The sequence below is a fragment of the Temnothorax nylanderi genome, unplaced genomic scaffold (genome assembly GCF_030848795.1).
Source record: "Temnothorax nylanderi isolate EJ_2023f unplaced genomic scaffold, tnyl_v1.0 TNYL_tig0006_pilon, whole genome shotgun sequence".
Classification (NCBI taxonomy): domain Eukaryota; kingdom Metazoa; phylum Arthropoda; class Insecta; order Hymenoptera; family Formicidae; genus Temnothorax; species Temnothorax nylanderi.
The window spans coordinates 260,902-283,336 of NW_027249068.1; the positions used below are offsets into that span (position 1 = coordinate 260,902).

At 43.7% G+C, this 22,435-nt stretch overlaps 3 protein-coding genes across 7 annotated transcripts in view; 2 read left to right on the forward strand and 1 right to left on the reverse strand.

Moving 5' to 3' along the window:
• LOC139777077 (unconventional myosin-XVIIIa) overlaps positions 1-14,164 on the reverse strand; it is a 46,275-nt gene extending 32,111 nt beyond the window's left edge. The window contains exons 1-6 of one of the 3 annotated variants that reach the window (XM_071714293.1): positions 13,756-14,164; positions 11,122-11,428; positions 10,797-10,943; positions 9,379-10,041; positions 8,449-8,916; positions 5,257-5,391 (exon numbers count right to left, since the gene is read on the reverse strand). In XM_071714293.1, coding sequence (XP_071570394.1) covers positions 5,257-5,391; positions 8,449-8,916; positions 9,379-10,041; positions 10,797-10,931 — 1,401 coding nt within the window. In that variant the 5' untranslated portion in view covers positions 10,932-10,943; positions 11,122-11,428; positions 13,756-14,164. Of the gene's footprint in view, positions 1-5,256; positions 5,392-8,448; positions 8,917-9,378; positions 10,042-10,796; positions 11,429-13,457; positions 13,721-13,755 lie in introns of those variants that run through there. The other 2 variants (XM_071714275.1, XM_071714285.1) reach the window with 2 other exon arrangements.
• Positions 1-22,435, forward strand: part of LOC139777198 (uncharacterized) — a 119,660-nt gene that overhangs the window by 68,358 nt on the left and 28,867 nt on the right. The gene's annotated exons all lie outside the window — the stretch shown is intronic.
• Hemk1 (HemK methyltransferase 1) lies at positions 14,689-16,642 on the forward strand. 3 transcript variants are annotated; one of them, XM_071714629.1, is made up of 5 exons: positions 14,689-15,066; positions 15,452-15,540; positions 15,627-15,849; positions 15,966-16,219; positions 16,289-16,642. In XM_071714629.1, exons 1-5 carry the CDS (start codon positions 14,806-14,808, stop codon positions 16,530-16,532), a joined length of 1,071 nt encoding a protein of 356 aa, XP_071570730.1. In that variant the 5' UTR covers positions 14,689-14,805; the 3' UTR covers positions 16,533-16,642. The 3 variants fall into 3 exon arrangements, with proteins under 3 accessions (XP_071570730.1, XP_071570737.1, XP_071570745.1); XM_071714636.1 differs by having other exon boundaries at positions 14,691-15,066; positions 15,636-15,849; XM_071714644.1 differs by lacking the exon at positions 14,689-15,066 and adding an exon at positions 15,154-15,350 and having other exon boundaries at positions 15,636-15,849.

Here is a 22,435-nt window from a genome sequence, read left to right on the forward strand (position 1 = left end):
TGGCATGAATGTCTCGCGTAAACACACATAATTATTATCCTTAATTGTCAATCGTCAATATCGGAGTCGCTTTTTTCATTGCGACATACGTATCCGTCGATCGAGGATCGTTATTAATAGCGAAGCTTTTGCATAGTTCAGAAGTTTCCAAGAGCGGCTCCTGATCCGAACGGCGTTTCTCACGGTGCGCGATGTACGACCAGGCTTCACGATTACATTGTTCCGTGCAGCGACTCGCGCTATGCGCGCCTTTTTACGCTGCACTTACTGGAGAACGGAACGACGAGGAGATAGGTGGAACAACTGGAATTAAAGTGTAGGTCGAAACGGCCGGTGATCCCTCGTGGTGCATAACATACGCGACAAACAAGGCAAACTTGACTTGACGCGCCGCATTCAACGAACAATTGGATTTCAATAACCGTTACCTTCTAGCGTAATACGGCGCGGTTACTGTCCTATCGCGCTTCCGTGCCTCACGTTACTGTCTCGAAGGAATTACGATCAATTTAGGGATTAATGAATCTGCCATTCCATGTAAGTGAACGTCACAGACGTCACAGAGGTAAATGCAGCGATAAATTTCGCCGGTATTTTTGCGTTTAAAAGCTACAAGGATAAGTACAGCATAAATTTCGATGAGAAACTATCGAAAATACCGATAGAATCCACGGGGGAAGGTCGTTCGAGGCCGCACCAGGCTCTCGAGAGAAGGAGAAAAAAGAAGTGAAATGGAAAACGAGTCCTTTAGTCGCTCACGCTGCGCGAATTGCTAAACCGACCTTGTGCGTTGTAGCGATTGACGTAGGCGTGGTTGCGGCCGATGAAGTTGTAAGTGGTGGATTAAAGAAAGGTATCTCCAATTCGATGCGAAGGAAAAAAAGGAAGAACCACAAAAATTTTTTTAATCCATAAAAAAAGTCCTGAAGAAAAAAAACGCATTTTTTTGACAAAGTAGCTATTATTAATATTCGCCTTTAAGTGGACAGACCAGATCCGAGAAGAATGCAACAACGGCAGTCCTAAGCTAACATTTGAGTAAAAATTTTATGTTGTTTTTGACCTGTTGGTAAAAGAATGATGTTCGATGACTCACGGATTGACGGACAGACCGGACTGACTGGTACGGCCACAGCAGACGCGAATCGTAAATCTATAACAGCGCGCGTACTCGGAGCACAGTGCGTGTAACATGCTTACATGCATGCGTCTAAACCATCTTGATCCGATTTGAAACAAGCTCGCATAGAATCCATACACATATTCATCACAGCTACTCGCTCTATATGTTTGCTCCATTATCTGAGCATCACCCCAACATTATTTATTGATTTCTAAGATTCTCCTGACAAAATTACACGCTGTCAAATTTAAACTTGATTCCGCAACATGCGAGTTGTACATGTAAATAATCATATTTTAATATAAAGGCTGTTTGTATACATGGTATGAGAGGAAAACATTTTTCAGCGTGTATACCATACGAGAAAAGTTACTCAAGACTTAATACTGATTACCCGCGATTCCTCAAGTTTCATTCAGGAAACAAAAATAGTCGCATTAATGCAAACGTCACGATGAGGATTAACTTCTCGCCGAAGTAAAGGAGAACATCGGGAAGTATACGGCCGTCTCCGGCACGGAGGCGACGTTGGAGGCAGAGAGGCGGTGTCAGAGAGGCGCCAAGGATCAGCCGGAGCGTAATGCACGCGGCATCTCTCGCCTATATCGTAATCAAGATGCATCTCGCTACGAGCCGCTGACGGCGGCGCGGGGTATAACGCGTTAACGCCGTCTCGCATCAACGTGGGCAGATAAGAGGGCGGGTGCGCGCATACGTATGTACGTACGTGGACTCCCAAGCCACCGCGATTACGTGCATAAAATACAAATTACGCCCGTCGTGCCGCACCGCGTCGCGCCATGCCGCGAATGCGGCGACCGACTTCGCCTTTTGCCCACCGATCGCAGCAACTGCATGCAAATTTATTCGCGCCGGCACAGCCGCTCGAGTGGCCTATTCATTTTTGCGAAATACCGCGACGCCGATGAAAAGTTAAGCGATTCGCACGATTTCTCATTTGGATTTTACGAGTTAAACTCTGATAACGTATTCGCGTCTCGTGTATTCATATTAAATTCGAAGATGTCTCTGTAATTATTCCCCCGATTAAAAATTCGGGTCGCAGAATCGTCCGATGTCCAATCGACGGTTAAACGAAGGATAAAAAGTGGTTTCGTAATTTATTATCTTCGCTGCTGAAGTTTAATACGTTGGCTTCACCGACGTGGTATGCCAGCAATAGCTCGCAAAGTCATAGACGCGTACAACGGGGGGCCGTTAAACTCGCGCAGCCCTCTGCTCGCGTGGGCAACCCACTTTTTTTTCCGAACGCCCGATATTTATAGGCAATAAGCTGACGTCATTACAAGGCTGTAACCGCATCGCGCTTTTAGTGCCACGTGTTATCAATTTTCTTACCTCCCTCTTATCGGCAACAACGTTAGGCATCGATCTAAAGATTCTAAAGAAATGAATTTGCGGCATAACTTCGATCGTTAACGAGTCGAAGGGATTAACGACTCAGGCGAGTCTAACGGATCGCGCGCGATTTTCCGGGTGGAAAAAGAAACCTCGCTCGCGTTCTTGTACACGGCGGAGATATGATTATTGGCCTACATGTCGCGACGAACGATCGGCGCGGCGCGGCGCGGCGCGGCGGCGGGGATCCCCCGGCGATCGGCGATGTTATCGCGCGTATACCCGGTACCTTCCTCGCGGGCGTAATAATAGCGTTGCGGCGGTAACGGCGTAATTACTCACCACGTAGAGCGTAACATGCAATTCTAATTACGTAATTTGACATTTACGTAGCCGATACGTCGAGCGAGCGAGCGAGCCGCACGTCGCACACCGTGAGAGAGCGGAGAGCTTACACGAGGACGTGCACCACCCCGAGCAACTACCGACTTCCCATTTCGCAGCGGTGTGCAAATCCGCGTTTAGCGGCATTCGCCGGTTCTTGGATTAATAAGATCACAAGATTGTTGGTCTGCGATTTTTTTCACCGGGGTCAACACCTTTCAGACCTTTAATATGCACGCGGCGCAATTGTTCCCTCGTTGATTTCAGAAATAAAGTTCGCGATACCGAAATGACGAAAGACGAGATAGAAAATTCTACTTTCAGTCTTCAAATTCAATTTTTTAATATAAAAAATTTGTGAAAAAACATTTTAATGTATCTTTCCAATCTTTTTTCATAATTTAATAAGAACCGCATAATTTATTTTTCTAGTGTAAACCGCACGGATTGTAAAAACATTGAATAGATGGATAAGAATTTTTATTCCATGTATACGCGACAAAATTTTGAAAAGGGTACGTGCTTTCATTGCAAAGTAAGAAAAGTATTGTTGCTCGCTACGTTTCACGACATTCTCCACAGCGGCGTGTCGGCAGCACGTTCTTTGCCGTGCCGCCATACTGTCGGCTTTATCGACCGTCAGTAAACATCATCGTGCTCGTTTCACTGTGCATTTTAACACCAACATAAGTCGCACTTTGTTAGAGCTAATTGCCAATTACGACACGTTGCTCGCGTTCGACATGCGTACAAATTGCGCAGCGAGCGACGTGACGCCCGTGTTCACGACGATCGTGTTCGTTTCGTTCCCGAGACAATTGCGTTATTTCGCAATTATATTTGTATCCTTGTTGTTTAAGCGTGACTGGCAATCTGATTTTAAATCTTGAGATCGACAAGCGAGCTTAAACAACTGAATCAATTATGTAGTAATTAAATTACAGAGTTTCCTGTCAAAGTAAACCGTTTCACGTTTACCGTAAAATTTCCGGGGATATTTACCCACCCGACACAGACGTGTTATTTCTCCACAATCTACTTTGCGATCATATTAAAATAGAATATCATCAAACCGTCGCCGGGGGGGCTTTAATAACGTTCCAATACAAATCCTGTTAGAGCATCCCCACGAGAGCAACGTACACGAAAATATAGTTACGTTTAATGTACACTTTGACGTAATGCAATTTGCGTTTCACGTTTATCGATGAATCCAGAAATGCGGATGCGATACCGCTCATTCTTGGCGTGCTCCTTTACAACGGCATCTTCGATCTCGTTGCGATAACGAGTAGGAATGCGCGTTACGTCGCGTGACAGTTTAATTTAATGAAGGCATGGCTCGAAAGCCCGCAAGCACGACTGCCAGCGAAGCCGCGGAATAAGAGAGGACATTCAACATGTGCGGGAACAATATCGCGCATATGTTCATTTCTGCTAACAATGCAAGCGTCAATCTCAAAACGTTTATCACGTTTTAATATTTCTCTCCATGATTTGTGCGACTGTCGCCTCGTTTATAGTAACTGCAGTTTCAGCATTCAAACGACAGAACTGTTCACCGCATTCGGGAAATTCGTTTAAAGTGTCAAATATCTTCCATTTTAGAAATTCGCTCAAAGTAATTGTTTCTCTTTGAATACATTTTTTAAATTCTTTGAGACTTAATCTGCACATGACGTAGTCTATGCCTCTGTGAAATGTGACCAAGCCGCCGCGAAAAGACTGCATTTTCTTGCAACGGGCTGCGCCCGTAGTTTAGATTACAGCTCGAAGTTCGGCGGAAACGAGGTATTACGGTACGAGGCAGTCAGTAGAGATGTACCGTTATGCGATTGCTATGCCACTGCGCCGCTCTAGGGAATGTGGGTGGAAAGTGAGCGTCTCTCCATTATTGTCTTCCTCTTTCCTCGCTGCCGCATCGCGCTGCAGCCCTGTCGCATTCCGCTGCAATTTTGTGCCCCCTTTGTGCCGTCCTTTTTATTTCTCCGCGTACCCTTCGCTAAGTCGATCGCGTTTTATATCATTACTTATGCTCTCTTTATTCTTCGCTCCCCTTTTCACACGTGTGACGGTGTCATAGAAATTATATAAACTATAAAACTATAATATATATTGATACATATAAAAAATATTAATAGAAAGCTAAAAAAGCCTGACGGTATAACGAATAATTTAACTTTGACGATTGAGGTAGTGGAAACTTAAATGATACCAGTCAATAGATATCATTTATTTTCTTGAATTCCACTTCTTCGTGAAGGAATTTTTGCGTTGTATGTTGAAAGTTTGAGAAATGATTTAAATTATTCCTTTCGCGAGGCTTTTTCAGCAAACTTGACTTATTAAACTCTAATTGCAAAGTCGATGAGAAATGGCGATAGGCTTACTGTATTTTGATGAAACCGCAAACTGCCGGATCGGCGAAGCGTGCCGCCGCGGATATTCGCAGGTGCCAATTCGACTTGACGTCCATCACAACTGCCGCGTCTCGATAATTCCGATAGCTCGGCGACCGGCTGCACCTGCAACGAAATCAACATGTTAATATTGTAATGCGTATCCATCACGCGAGCACGCCCTTGAGCGTGCCGACGATTGCGGTAAAATTCATTTATGTTCGTTTATGAATAGTCATGTCATGAACGTCCACGTGATAAATGAAGCGACGGGCATCGCTGCCACCGGAGAGATGGACGTGGATTTTCCAAGTGCCTATGGATTAAAATTTCGTTTCGGAATTTGCCTGGGAGTTTGGAATAACATCTCGAGACTTTTATCGAAAGATATTACGATATTTACGAAATTTAAATTGATCGAAGTTGGTATTTCTACCTGTAAGGATTTTTTTACATATCGGAAAATCTGAGCTCTTTTTGGGAAAAAATCGGGATTCTATCAGTTATATCGGAATGCTGAAAATGGAATGTTGACTTTGCAGAAGCAATATTGAACGCACACATGTCAGTATGGACAGTATCCCTCGCCGTTCGTCTAATCCCGATTAATCACCGTTACGGACGGCTCCGCCTGTTATCGAACGTGTCTGCGTGCCTGATACGCACACACTTTGTCCATCGGACGTGTATAACGGGGCACGCGTGCATACGCGCGACTTAGGCGCACGAGGCCGAGCTCGTGCAACACACAGAGAACAGGAAGCAGGATGTTGACCGAGAGGGGCCTGACGACGCGTTACCTATACATAAGTATGTAAATCACGTCACGTTTCTTCTGTCGACGCGACTGCCATGTCGCGAAAAGACAGAGAACGGGTGGACGAGGGACCGGGTCCCTCACGTAGGTAACGTGCATCAGGACCAGCAACACCCGATAGATGCAGCCTTTCCCATCAGTATTTCCCGCTTGCATCGTCGGCCATCCACCGAGTTACCGCGATGATAAATGAGAATTGCGAATTGAAGCAGGTATCTTCACGCTCTGATACGCCAGGACGGCTGCACGCGATATTTTCAGTTTTGAGACACGTAACTTATTGAGAAAGACACCCGCCGCGAACGTTGAAGTTATGAAAAATAACGCAGTTCTAAAATTCCCGAAGGAAGAGTTTTTAATAAAAAGTATACGAATTCTGGTACACCCTGTATATAGCGTATAACGCGCTCGATTTGCGAGTGAATTACATCCGGTTTCTCCCCCTCTGCGTCTCTCTTTCTCGCTCTTATTCTCATTTCCTTTCTCTTCCTCTCATCCTCTTACGTACCCAGCGTTTCCGGATATTTACATGTTTGGATTTGGGAAAGGTTGTGTTCCGAGCTGCTTAAGTCTTAATATTTTTAGATTAGACAAATAAACTTGATCATATATACGCGCCTAAAAATATTACTCACTTCTCTATGTATGCATCGTAGCTACTTCCATTTCCTCCGAGAAACGTTCCGTCATCGTTCTTCAAAGAAATGCGTTTCTAGCAAACGCGGTAGTGCAGTAGGGAGACGCGCGTTGCATTTCATCGATCCTGGGACGTTTTCTGATGCGCGTTGACGCACGAAATCCCCGGATTTAGCCATTCAAACCACCCCGGAGATTACATTCTGCGCGCGTGAGGAAGCAGTGAAAGGGAGAACGGTGCAACGGACGCAACGGACGGAATTACACATTTCGTTTCTGGCCGCGGGAACGCGGTGGCATTTTTAGCATTCCACGGCTACGGGGCAAGGTCAGACACGCTTGGGCATCTCCTCCTCCCGCCCAGAGACTCCTCTTTACTTTTACACTCTCCGTTCTCCCGATACCGAGCCCGGGGCCCGCAAAGTTGGCCCCCCTCTTTATGAGACGCGCGCTCGCGGTGGTCGATTTGCTCGGTGGTGACGATAGAAGAAGATTCGGATTCTCGGTAAGCTCGCTATTTTCACACGACGGTCCCTCGTGTCTCGTGTACAGTTTTATTAGCGGGGACCGTGACTCACGATCTCCCGCTATATTCGTTGCCAGCAGTGGCAATGAACCGGCCGACATCGCGCCGCAATTATTTGTCCTGCGAAGAGCTCGCCCGCACCTTTTGCGGCTGGTCACTCATCCTTGTTCACAATAACGACGGCGACATGGTACAACGAGCGGTCAAACATCAGTGAAAGTAATGTCGGTTTTTCGTAGCCCACCTACCATTGCCGTTTAACGTCATGTAATTATTGTTTACGCGAACAGAACATGCGGGACTACATAGACTTTCGATCATGATCAATAAAGAAATAAGAATGTTTTATTCAGGAAAACGTTCAGTTGCCTTACGTTCTGTTTAAAATCGAAATGAAATAAAATTGGACGACAGTTTGTTGCTTTATTGATTACAACGCAGTTCGCCGCTGCGATGTACCAAAGGTCTACGGAACGACACTCGATCGACCCCTTTCTATGACCTCCGAAGAACCTAAGGATTCCTCGATGCCTTTCACCACGTTCAGCGCGGATTTCCCTGTGCGATACCGAACAACATTCATTATACCCGTTTTTTAAACGATATTTTTAAAGATCTCAAGGTTGAGCCGTGAGGGATCCGATAACGAGAAGTGGTTAACAAAAATGGCGATAAGCTAATCATTGACAACTGATAATCGAACGTAAGGTCGTTGCGGTGCGGTGTCGTTGCGTCTCCCCGCGCTCGATCATTAGAGTGACCGCTTTCCGGTAAATACCATCAGATTTATGCTAATAAGCTTGCCCCGCGTTCGGCAAGAGAAAGGTTTCGTTCACGGAGCACGAGGGGACACGACCGGTATGGTCTATAGAAGAGAAAAGTATGAGGTATAGAGTACTATCGCTTGCGCAATGTCCAAAGTACGTTCCGACTTCTCAAGTATTCTCATCATTCAATCGACAATTTACAAAGATATCAGCCACGTAATTAGAACACGAGTATGGAATCTAGATAAAAAAATGTGCTCTTGTACATTCTATAAAATCATTTTTTTAGACACGAAAGAAAGTGTTATTGAAGTGTTTCTAACAAAGTATTAATTTGTATTAATGAGTTTGTGTACACTTCTGCCTTCAAAATTATTCCAAAAGAAATGAAGAGGATTTTTTTTTCACCGATGTATGATTATTAATATGAGGATTACCTTTACGGTGACGCTGTTGGCGGAGCTCTTGATAAGATCGATGATCTCCTCGCGCGACTTGTCATCCACGTTGATCCCATTGACCTCGATCAGTCTGTCACCGGGCAATAGACCCGTGTCATTGTTGTGCTGCACTAGAGCGCCAGGTTCGGCGAAAATCACCGGTCTCATCTGTGTGACGCCGTTCGCCGCCCGCTCGACGATCACGGCGCGACGGAGCGAGAAGCCGAAGTCGTTTCGCGGCGGAGGTTGTCTCTGGATGGTGAGTTCCCTGGGTTCGGGTAACTCGAGCGGCACGATCTCCGGGAGCTGCAGTTCGATCCCCTGCTCCTCGAAGGAGACCGACGACCGCCACCTCGAGAAACCCTGGGACTCGCCAACGGGCGACAGGCTGAACGGCGGCGTCGCGAAACTCGAATTTGTCGTGTCCGTCAAAGAATCCGCGGATGGACTTGCGCTGGTAACGACCTGAATATAGTAAGGAAATACTTGGAAGTTACGCATTAGATTTATTGTCTATTTAAGTCTATTATTATTTATTATCGATTTATGATTCTTAAAAGTATGTAAACATGAAACAGAGCGAATCTTGAATATAAAATACAAAATTTTGGAATATTTATGGCACATTTATTAGCAAGGTTTAAATCAAAATTAAAATTTTGACAGAATTTTTAGAAAAACTCGTTTGAGTTATGAAGATATTGCGAAAATACATTCTACGATCGCACGGAAAAAAATTGTAAAAGACATAATTCACTACTGCTTGCTTTATTATCGTTCCAACGGGATCTTCTGTTGACGTTGGTTTACGTCAAAATTTCAAACAAACCCATCACTTAGCATCTCATTACACGTTTCGGAAATGATCGTAATAATCGGGTTTCGCCGCAACTGATGCGCGGGAGAGAAAGCGGAACGTTATCTAACCTGAAGCAGTTTGGCGTCAATTTGATGATGATGATGCTGCTGCTGCTGTTGCTGCTGCTGGTATTGTTGCTGAATTACCTGTTGTTGCACGGAAAGCCACGCGGCTTGACACACAGACTCCTCGTCGTTGCAGTCGTCTTTGTTCAGAATGCTGTTCAAATGCGTCGGCACGTTCTGATAGGTGATCACCTCGTTCTGAAGGGTGTTCCTCACCAGCAAATTGCTGGCCTCCTGGTAACTGGTTTCCGTGCCGTTCGGCAACACATTCTCCTCCGAGAGAACGTTGGCGGTACAGCTGTTGACGGTCAACCGCGGTCCTTTGAGGATTCCTCGCTTGGGCGGTTTCGGCGGCAACGGCGGTAGACACTTGCCGCCGGATTGAATGCCGGCGTGACTCGTCGTCGTCGACGCCGTGGTCGTGGTCGTCGTCAGAGATGTGAGAGACGCCTCCGACGAGTCGCTCTGCATCAAACCGTCGGGCGTTCTAGTCGCCCAACTGCTGGCGCCGGCACCGATCGCCGAGCCTGGACCTGCGTTCTGCGTGGCGTCCAGAAGATCGCGATCCAGATGCGCGAAAAATGACGCGCTGTAATCCGCGGTGATGCCGCTCGGTAACTTCTCCTTCTCCTTCCGACGACCAGGAATTTTCAGTGATCTACGAACCTGCAACAAAGCGTGTAAGAGTGACGAAATTTTTTTTCAAGAAGTCTCTCAAGCCAGGGGCACTTAAAAATGTGTACCATGCAAAATCCTACGAATTTTCTCAAGAAGCTTCTCTTATTCTGTGAACGATGCGATTGTAACGACTCGTTGTCCATATCGCAGAATAATTTTGCAATTCTTATTTTTCGTTAATGCAGTGCAACGAGTATGCGACCAGCACTTCATATCGCGTGAAACCACATCCGACCAGCGACGATACTGAATCTACAGAAAAGAAGCTTTTCAAGACGAAATCTTATCGCAATTCAGAACTCTTTATTTCTGTCGAAAAATTCTCTTATGATCGATTAAGTTCTTTATAGTGTAATCACATCACCAACACACACGTTTTTTTAATGCACAGTTTATTAATAATATCAGTTTGAAGAAAGCTACTGGAAAACGTTATCGCCTCGTGATATTGACAGCTCTGTTCATGCCGATAAGAAATATAATCGGAAGATATCAGTAACTTTGTGTAACTCATAAATTTGCAAGCAGTATCAGTGTACACCCACCTAGTCATCGGAAAATGCGATAACCAAAACGCGCATTCGTTACGAACTTAATATAAAAAATCAACGACTGGCAGAACTCGCAATTAAGATAAATAATATAATTTGTTATGGTTTTGCAATTTGTAAAAAAGAGGAAAGGGATCGCAACAGAGCAAGGATATTTCTTAGCGAAAGTTCCCGCGACGTTCTTGCATTTACCTCATCCAATCGTAGGAGCTCCTCCGCGGACATGCTGCTGCGATCGCGTTTCTTGACATCCTTCCGCTCCTTCTTCTCGCGCTTCCGCTTCTCCTTGTCGTCCTTCTCCGCGGCCTTCTTCATAAAGTTAAACATCTTCTTCACTCGCTAAACGTCACAAGAACGCGAACGCGAGAAAGAGATAACATACGATATCTCGTTTCTCGATTGCTCGATTAGCCCTACGCGACGCGATCGCGGACAGTCTTGATTTCTTGCACCTCGTAGCATATATATATAGATATGTATATGTGTATGTGTGTGTATGCTATGTGTTACGTATCACCGTGATTATGCAGCACCGTCTGTCAAAATAGCCGGCGAACTTTTGCCGCGACTCGCGCGTGATCGGCGCTATTGGCCGTGCGAGACACGCCGAGTCGCGCGCATCGCCTCGTCACCGCCACCGCGATGCCCGGCACTCACGAAGACGACTCGAAAAGCGGCTGTCTGTCACAATTCGTTCCGGAATAGGCCGCGTCGTCCGTCCGAGGTAGGCTCTTCCAATGCCCCGGCTCGCCCCGCAGCGCACCGGTGCACCCTATTGACCGGCAACGGCGCCGCGTTCATCGATTTGCCATCGTGATCGTCCCCTGGAAAATTCATCCAATTCTAACGTTAGTCGTACTCGTGAGGTGCATCGCTAACGAGTGCGTGCTTAACGAACGATCGCAGGTTCGATCGATCACGATCGAGATTGAAACGTGCGCGGTATAATGCGTACAGAAAAAAACGAAGTGGCAAAATTAAAAGTTATATACTCGTATACACGCAACAATCTATAATCTTCTTATAAGAATTTCAACTTTTTATTTTAACTTTTTTTCTTGGTTGAACTATATAAAACTTTGTTTAACTGTATGACTTCACTCAAGCAAGTTTTTCTTCGTTTAACACAATATAATCCCATTTCAAGATTATAGATTGCGTATATAAGTCTTGATTTGACACTGTTTTTTCTTCTGTGTGCGGGGCTCGCGATGCGCTCGGCGCGCGGAACAAGGCGGAAAGAGTTCGCGGCTCGCACACTTCCGGGATCTCCCCGACATTTGATCTCCTCCCCGCGCGATTAGCGCCAATCTGGAGGTCGCCCGGATGTGGTGCACGCAAGGGCGTGAACCGAAAACGTTTCTTCATGGTTGGACATTGCTTCCGGCGTGGGACTCGATACCGCGAGGTATGCGGAAACGAGGGGCGACGGCACGGGCAAAAGAAGCGGCGATAACGCAACCGTTGTTCGGTGCACACGCGTTCGGTCCGACTCACCGCGAGGAGCGAAGGGGTATTTTTTCGTTCCTCTTTCTTTCCCGAGGTGCACCGAGCTCGCGCGAAACGCGCGAATGCGCTCCCCTCGCGTTCTCGTCATCGCGTGACGCCGCCGCCGCGTAGTCAGCAGAAATAAAGAAAGTTGCCGAAGCAGTGCATTATCGAGCCGATTACCTCAACGATTATCGACACGCGCGTTCTTTATTGCGTGAAAACGAAGCTGACGAGCTGAACGATCAACCGTTTGATTTGGGATTCAATTAGAGGAGGCTGCAATGTTTTTTTCATACGACAACGAAACGCGGTGCGTCGTGCGATTATTTGCACCCTCGTTACTCGCCTATTTGCATGGCCTCGCGGAAAACAATTTAGAAGTCATAAGTGCGTCCTGGGATCTACGGGAGAGCGTAGAAAATTAGAAAGGCGACAATTAACCGCTGCTAATGAAACCGCACACATTCTAGAGATTTAATTGCACGTTCCTGTACAGTTCTTTGCGCGTGTATACACTGTGTGGTCGGGGAGGAGATAATTTAAATGTAATCGGGGCAACGCGGAAGCGTATTACGCAAACGTTGATCTTACATCATTAAACTATCGCGTGGAAATGAACGACAGATCTGTGACAAAAAAAAATGTATCTACACGAAGGACGTAATATATCAAACACTCTATTCTCGCGCGTGACGTTCATACTGTTCATAGTAGCCGGCGTTGTTTGCGAATAACGATACGCGCTCGCTTTTCCACCACACCTTACTCCGCGTTTCTCGCTCTTCAAGGGCGGCTCGGAAAATCCCGTTGGTCGCCGGCGAATCTACAGGCGTGTCGATCGATTAGCCGGCACACTCGCGGAGCCGGCAAATTTTTCGGAGCACGCGGTGTCGCCTCCGCTCCGAAAATCCCGACGGCGATCGATGCCCCGATTCGCTCCGGTTCGCGTGCACGAAGCGCTAAACCGAGCGCGCGCTGCGAAGCGCATCGCGAGCTTTACTACTGCTACCAGTGACTTTTACACAGAGAGAAAAGGATTCAGATTTTTTTCAACGAGTCGCTCGAGAAATCCCAATCGTTTCGCTGTAATTGACAGTCATTCAAGTGTCTGGAGACCCGAAGTATCCGGCGACTTAATATCGCTTCACCGAGAAACCTTTGCATGGCTAAAGACTACATACTACATGTAACACCGGCGAATCTTCCGAGGCATGCGACCTTTTCGGCGAGTCGCTCGGAACGTCTCGCCGCGATCGATGCCGCGTACTCGCCGTGCCTTACACCTCGCTACGAGCGCGTGCGGTGCCCTCGTCTCTCTCGTTAGGTATTCGCGGCTGGCTCTAATCGGCAAAGGCGCCCTACCTACGGGGGTTCGACGAGCCGCATCGGTCGATCGAACCCAGGTGGAGAGCGGGAGCGTGGTCCGCCTGTCGTACGTTGTTTGACACGTATCCTACACGGGCGTTTCTCGTGCTCCGAAACTGACAGCGAGCAGAGCCAGCCAGCCGTGCGTACGGCCACGAGAGACACGCGTCACATCAACGGCACCGCTACCACAACACCCGCCATTCGCACGAGCCACCACGACGCGTGCTCGTGCAGGACGCGCGCTCTCGCTACGATCCCACGGGACTCTTCGGTTCCGATGAATCAAACGCACCTAGGAAGGCCGCGCCTGGGTGACTTGGTGATAGGCGCGAGAGCTGGTTCCCCGCGGCACCAGCACCGTGATGACCCAGCCGAGGTCGGTTCTCGGTCGACCTCCTCGCGGTGCAACGCGCTGCGACGCGAGTACGTGCATCAGTCGGTGGGGGGAAAGGAGGAGGGGAGGGAAGTTCAACAGCGGCGCTCTTTAAACAGCGTTATACTACGACTCGGTCTCGCACTCGCTGCGACACGGAGGAGGACTGTCATGGCAGTCATGAATTGGGAGCGGGGCCGGTGGCGACTGCCAGCGCCTTCGGCCAGACAACGGCCTGTTAGCCAGCACCCTTCTTTTCCATACAGCCTACTCCAGCATCGGCGCATGCGTGCGCCGCTTTTTAGACCTTTCGATCCACCGGCGGAGCACGGCTTTAGCGGCATCTTCTAAAGCGGCCCAGGTCTTTGACTCCGCTCCCAGCTACACAGCCTTCTGAGTTGCCACAGAGAAAGAGAGTGATTTCACCGTCGGTCGGTTGGAGAAGGCAGTCGGGAATCTGCGGACTCTTGATGAAATAAAGAATTGGAGCTCTCATAGTTCCAATGAATATAACATAACGATTTAACAATAATTAAAGAATAAAGACAATAATACGATTAAGTAATTAATAGCATAATTATATAGTTTACTTTAAGAAAAGTGATATATTGATAACATAAGAATACAAAGCACTACAAAACTGTGTTTACATTATTTTATAAAAATACTATTTTATACCTAATCCATGTGCGAAAAATAATTTGCGATATTTTTATTAACTTTCTATATTTGGAGCATTTTGATCCGATGTTTTTTTAAATTATAACTTCTTTGATTTATTGTCGATAAACATACGACAGACTTTCATCCCGCCAGCTGGCAGCAGTTTCTATGTACATACATGCATAGCATAGTTAAAACGTGTACAATCTCCGGCACGTTTCACGATCTATCAGCTGATGGCAGCGTCATTAACTGATTGAATCTGCATTTTGCATCTGCATTCCGCAGAAAGTCTAATGAAGCATCATGTGGTGTCGTAACGTCTTGAGGACACGTACTATCGGCAATAAGCCAGCTATATTAGCCTGTCTACAATGTTTGACGAATAACAATCTCAATAGTGTCACGTTGAAGAATCCAGCGCGACGTTTATTTGTTTCGGATGCGCGTGAATGTACGATCGGCGATGTTATCGATCAATGGAGTCGCCGATTTGAGAGCGAAGGCATACCAGAGCCGGTGGAATCGATAGAGCATATAGTGGCGCACGTTATAGGAACTAAGAAGGTATTACTAATAGCGCTATTGTCTCATACATAATTGGTCATTGACGACATTCAGCGAATGACAATTAGATGATAATTAGGTGACAATTAGATTCATTTTACGTCGTGCGTATTTTTTTAATGCAAACGCAATTATACTTTTTGTTTACTTATTGCAGTATTTATTTGGCTCACAGTATAGCTTGTCACGAATTTCATGACTGTCACTTTCTAATTACTGAACATTTTAGTAGAATACATCAAAGTTGGAGATTCAGGCGATATATATTAGAGTATCATAGCAAGGCAGTACAAATATACTTTGCAAAAACTATATTAAAAATCTGTTATTAGACTCTAGAACTAACAAGTGAAAAATTGCTCTAATTCTCTCTTATTACTTACAGATAGTAGATATCTTGAATGTCAGAAATGACCCTCTCACCGCGAGTCAGATTGAAAAATTGGAGTCGTTATGCGAATGTCGATTGTCTAGGTAAGAAGTCCTCAAATATGGCCTTTATAGTCCATATATTGGATCAAACTGCGCGAAGACCTTCGCGCTCACTTATGAATGCCAAGTCCTTGCAGGATGCCAGTTCAGTATATTATCGGCGAATGGGATTTCCGAGACATTACCGTGAAGCTTGTGCCACCGATTTTTATTCCTCGCCCAGAGACCGAAATACTGGTGGATTTTGTGCTGAAAAGACTGAGTTCGTCGCAGGCTGACAGTTGCGAAATTCTAGAAATCGGTTGCGGCTCGGGCGCGATATCACTGGCTCTCGCTCATGCTTGTAAAAGAGTATGTGAGATGATAATTTTATTGGGCTATTAGTATTCTAGGAGCAGACTCTGACAATTAAGAAATAATGGAATAATGCTTCAAGATAGAAGAAATAAAGAATAATACTTTTCTAGATAAAGTGCATAGCGATCGACGCGAGTCCGCACGCTTGCGATTTGACGATAATAAATCGGAGCAACCTGGACTTAACGAAGCAAGTTACAGTAATACATGCGACCCTAAAGCCGGATGCGAGTATCGAAGTTTCGAGTAACTTGAATGGTGCCGATAATGTGGATTTAAATTCAAAACTATTCGATTTTGTGATCAGTAATCCGCCATACGTGCCAACAAAGCAGATCCCGGAACTGCAGCCTGAGATAAGGATGTAATGCGCAAAGTGTGACTGTCAATTTCGAATCCTATATAAATAATTAATAACATATTTATTATGTAGTTATGAGGATCTCAGGGCACTGGATGGCGGTGACGATGGACTGAAGGTGATCAAGCCGCTCTTAAAATATGCTGCTAAAGCATTAAAACCTGGCGGACGTCTCTTCGTGGAGGTTGATCCTACTCATCCGGAATATATACAATTTTTTACAAATAAATATCCCGATTTAAAGCTCTATCATGAACATACGTACAAAGATTTTTGTAATAACGATCGATTCGTTGAAGTAGTGAAAGTTATTTGAAAAAGGAATTCTTGACTCTACATTCGTTATATTACTTTGTATATATGTTTTATATGATTATTTTGTAAAGTTGTCTTAATAAAACCGACACACACATATTAGGTTATATATATTATGTAAGTTTATTGCATATTATATTAGTTATGTCTATAACTGTAACTGAGTTATAGATATATGTCTATATTGGACGGATCAGTCACAGGAGTTTATATTAATATTTTTATAATTTAATTAGTCAAACTTTCTATCCATGAGTATTGTATTAATTTTTTTAAACTGTTTGCAAAAACTTAATACAAAATTTTATGTTTAATGTAATGATATATACAGTGACTGATTAATAAGTTAAATTCGGTGGCACAATTTCGACTTGTAACAACAAAACTATGACAGGACTTATTTTTTGCCTCTTACTATAATGTTTATGCTTTCGATGTAAATATGATACGTGTAAAATGTTCTGTTTTGCTACATATTATAGTTCATATAATGGAAAACTTCGACGTCGAGTTATAAAATTTTGTGGAAAAGATTTGATTGAATATTTACATCGTCTTTGGACTTAAGGGGTAATATCACCTTGTGTTCACTATCATTTTTCTGAATTTATTATAAAAAAAATGAAAAGATTTATTAATATTCGGGTTTTTACCTGAATTCATGTAAAAGTACAAGTCTTAAGGTACATAAAAAAATTTTTTTTAGATTTTTAAAAACAAAATGGCAGCTCTCGCAAAACAATCCTTTTTTTACCTTGACCTCCCTTGCCGTACCGCTACAGGTCGCAATTTTGCTCCTAGAACAACAAACCAAAAATTTTCTGAAAATATGGTCCAAAATCTAGTGAGCATCGTAGGATTTTTCCGAAAAATTGATTTTAAAAAAATGGCGTCAATTGAATTTTTTTCTTTTTTTTTTTTTTTGGAAAAAATCGCTTGAAAATCGGCCATAGAATCGGCAAATTTTAATTTATCGAAAAAATCCTACGATCCTAAATAGGAATATTTCAAGGGCTGTTAGAAGAGACCTAAGAAAATATAACACCGAGAAAATCTCTGAAGTGATCGAAGAAAATGGAAGTATGAAGGTCATGCGGAAGAAGCTTGCTATAGGAACAGGCATGGTCGGTAAACTCTCAGACTCAAAAGGCGTGATAACAACAAACAAAGATCAGATCCTGAAAATCGTAGAGGACTTTTATACAGAGCTGTACAAAATAAGGGTTAACAACTCCCGAAATCTAAGATACCCAAAATCCAAAATTAAGACTCTGAAGACATATCCCTTGCATATAACGGAGGACGAGATTACGGCAGCACTCTCTCAGATGAGGAACAACAAGACTCCAGGTGACGATGGGATCTTCGCCGAATCCATAAAGGCTGGAGGAAAGACATTAATAAGTGCCCTCTACACGCTGTTTAACCTGTGCCTCACTAAAGGAACAACGCCAACACAGTGGGACAATGCTGTTGTCATACTAATACACAAGAAAGGTGACATAACTCAGCTTGGAAACTATCGACCTATAAGCCTACTTTCTCAAACTTACAAGCTCTTCACAAAGATCCTGACAAGACGACTAACGCCAAAACTCGACCTTTACCAGCCACGCGAACAAGCAGGATTCATGGCTAGATATAGAACACGTGATCATCTGCAGGTTGTCAAAACTCTTATTGAAAAGTGTATTGAGTACAATAAACCACTACTTATTGTATTCGTGGACTACGAGAAAGCTTTCGACTCAATAGATCAACACAAAATGTTAGAAGCCTTAGCCGACTGTCGGATAGATCACAGATACTCAGCATTGATAAAAAATATCTACAGCAAAGCTACGGCATGCGTCAGACTCCACAACGACACCAACAAATTTAAAATACGGCGGTTCGCCATGATGACACAATCTCACCAAAGTTGTTCATTACTTTGCTGGAATACATGAGCAAGCGTATGGATTAGGACCAAATGGTTCTAAATATTAATGGAGAAAAGTTAAACCATTTAAGATTTGCAGACGATATTGTATTGATCACGGACAGAGTAGATGAGGCGATTCGCTGCGCTTCGAAAGAAGTAGGAAAGAACTAAACATAAATTTTTCCAAGACCAAATACATGACGAATCTGGTCCTGAGCGAAAGGATTATGATTGACGGCGTGGAGGTAGAACAGGTACACCTCCTGTTCTCCTCTGTTCTCCTATATTCTCCTATAAATATCTTGGCCATGAGATACGATTAGCCAGGGATAACCAAACGTGTGAGATATACACGCGAATCGGGTTGGCATGGGCGGCCTTATTCGGCAAATTGAGGGATGCGGTTTTTAAGGCCGACATATATGTCTCAAAAGAAAGGTGTACAACCAGTGCGTTCTTTCGGTCCTGATATACGGTGCGGAAACTTTGACTCTGATACGAAAATCAATAAATAAAATCCAGGTAGCTCAGCGGGCCATGGAAAGATCCATGCTAGGAATATCGCTGAAAGACAAAGTCCCCAACAACACCATACGCCGAAGAACGGGCGTAGCAGACGCTATCGAAAAAATCACTTTCTTAAAATGGAACTGGGCTGGACACATAGCGAGAATCTCCGACGACCGATGGACGAAGAGGATTTTTGAGTGGAGGCCCAGGGACAATGCCTATCGGAGCAGGAGGCGTCCGCCGACAAGATGGACCGACGACATCAAACGTGTCGCTGGAAACTGGATGCAGGCGGCACAATGCAGAACAAATTGGAAAATACTACGGGAGGCTTATGTTCAACAGTGGACTAGGATAGCTGGATGATGATGATGATGATGATGATATAATATAAAAAATCGATAAGATATTGACCCGATAGAAAAATCCAACAAACTCATCACTTTTACACAGTTAGTAATTAGTTTACTGGTAGATAAGAATAGAGGATCAAATAGGTCGAGCCCACTGTAACAATTTACTATCACGCGCGATAATACAATCTGGTGATCGAGAGGAAGGAGACACGTCCGACGGTAATAATAATCTTTATTTAAATAATAATAATAATCTTTATTTACGGGGAAAAACCCTTTAGTATATACACGAGAGAATGTAGTTTATAAAAATTAAATAAAATAGATAAAAAATACAGTCAGAAAACAATAAGTAATGTTAAGAGAGTAAACAAATGAGTTTCCGCTTAAATGTAGACATATTGCCGCCGAAGAAATCAACCAAGTTGGCATAATTATTGCCGAGATGATAATCCTATTCAAACATGAGTTTACGCCATATAAAGTACGGTGATATTCAACATAAGAGATGGGAGATTGTCTTAGGTTCCTGATTGGAATATTTAAATAAATATTTTTTAATAGGTCAGGACTATCGATAAAATTGTTTAATATTTTAAAAATTAATGTTAGGTCAAAAATTAATCTCCTGTTCTCTAGAGTGATTAAATTTAATCTTCTTGATATGGGATAATAGTCGTGGCAGGTAATAGCCATAGGACTTCCCATGCGGTAGGCTACCGTGCGTAAGAACTTATGCTGTATGCGTTCAATCTTTTCAATATGACATTTATAATAGGGAGACCATACAGTGGAGCAATACTCTACTCCAATTTCGGGCGAACCAACGCGCAATATAACAGTTTTAAAGTGGAGATATTTACAAAATACTTTCCCCAGCGGAGGATGAAGCCAAGTGTTTTATACGCACATGAAACAATAAATTGAATGTGATTGTTAAATGATAAGTCGGCGCAAAACAAAACTCCGAGATCACGAGCGTTATGCTTTATTGAGAATGGTAAACCATCAAGAATGTAGTCATACAGAAGTGGGTTATGTTTGTGGGTAAAATGTATAACAAAACATTTAGAAACATTGAGTCGAAGGCAGTTTCTCTTACACCAGACCTCAAGTTTGTGCAGATCCTGTTGCAACAATAATGCATCTGCAAGTCCATTTATTTTTCGATACATTTTCAAGTCATCAGCATATAGTAAAAAGAGGCAATATTTAATATACATAGCGATATCGTTAATAAATTAAATAAATAAAAGGGGGCCAAAATGCGAACCTTGCGGCACTTCGGAAGAGACAGTTATACTTCTAGATATACTGTTTTTATATTTTACAATTTGTGTTCTGTCTGAGAGAAAGCATGAGATCCAACACAAGAGAGAGCCTCCGACTCCATAGGCTCGCAGTTTACTTAATAAAAGAGTACGATTCACAGTGTCAAACGCTTTCGTAAAATCAGTATAAATAGAGTCAACTTGGGATCCACTCTCAACAATATTTGCTAAAAAATTATAGTAATTTACCAGATTTGTAGTCGTGGATCGTCCAGGAACAAATCCGTGTTGTTCAATTATAATAAAGTTTTTGCAAAGAACGGTAGTTTGTAACAAATTGGCGTTCACCTCTTTTAAAAATTGGAGAGACAAGACATTGTTTCCAAACTGCAGGAAATGAGCCCATTTTTAGTGATTTGTTAATGACGGTATTATGCGAAAAATTTCAACAGTTTCGATAAATGTTAAGCAAGATGCCCTTGACTGACCTCTAAAGTAACGGTTCTCAATGCAAGGCTCTCATATAGGCGGACTTGCCCGTCTACTGGTCGATATGTCGTCATCTATCTCCGGGCGTTGCGAGCGATGCTCCAATGCCCACCTCCTGAAAAACTCATCACCACGTGGTATACGTCAGTAACGTAACAGGCGCGTGCTACGAAAGACATAATACGGCAATCTTTCAGTTGAAGGAAATTGCTCGGACGATAAAACACTTTTTTGCATAGTTGACCATAATAAGGTCGTATGACGAAATCCGACCGGCTGATCTCCATCCGCCTTATCTTTAACGTAAATCGTATCGCAACCCTGATAACCGCCAACGATAGAAAACGATGAAAAATTTCTTATCGTTTTTAATATGGTTAGTGATTAGTGAATCGTTTATTTACGATACTCTATCAGAAATCCACGTTACAAAATACTTGGGATTCTAACATAAATGTCTTATCAACTGCACATCGTTTTTAATATGGTTAATGAATCGTTTGAATCGGTTTTAGTCAATCCATTTCAATCGTTATGAATCCGTGAATTAAGGAATCAGATTCATACCGATTCATTTCTTTCAATCGGTTTTTATCGTTTTGAAGAACGCCGGGAACGGGGGAACTAGCGCCAGGAGTCGGAGGCCGCTGGGCTCGGTGTTCGGTGTCTGGAAGTCCGAGGCGGCTACCGCCAGGAGGTCCTTATAGGAAGAGATCCCTCCAGTTACGATACAGGATTTCTCTGCTTTTCGCCTCGCAGGGGGTCTGCTTATATATTATAATTGGATGTATTTTAAATACGAGAAGCGCTTTTCATCATCCGCGGCCTAGCGGTATTGTCGCGAACTAATCGAATAATTGGTTGATGCGAATTCAATTTATATCATTGATATACGATAGAAAACGAAACGATTAGCTGCTGTACAGAAGATGATAAGTTGTATGTCGGAAAATCCTGATGAGAAACGATAGATGTGTTGGTTCGATTAAGTCATATAAATATCGATGAGACGTCTATCATTTTATTCTTATATATCCGTATTAATGCATACGGTAAAATTACCATAACGATATATACTATATCGTGTATACACGATTGATTCAGACGACCAATAATTGTACATATAGAAAACGATTCATAACTATAAAATTTGTACAGTTATTTCCTTATTCGGATCTAAAACGATAGAAACCGATTCGATTCGATTAATGTTTTATCTGTCTTCTAAATATGCAACGATAGAACCGATCGATAAGATACGATTAAAAACGATACAGATATAGCCGTTTTTAATCGTTTTCTATCGGAGATGGTTACCAGGGGTCGCAAAGTTGAGCACCCTCCGTGTACAAGA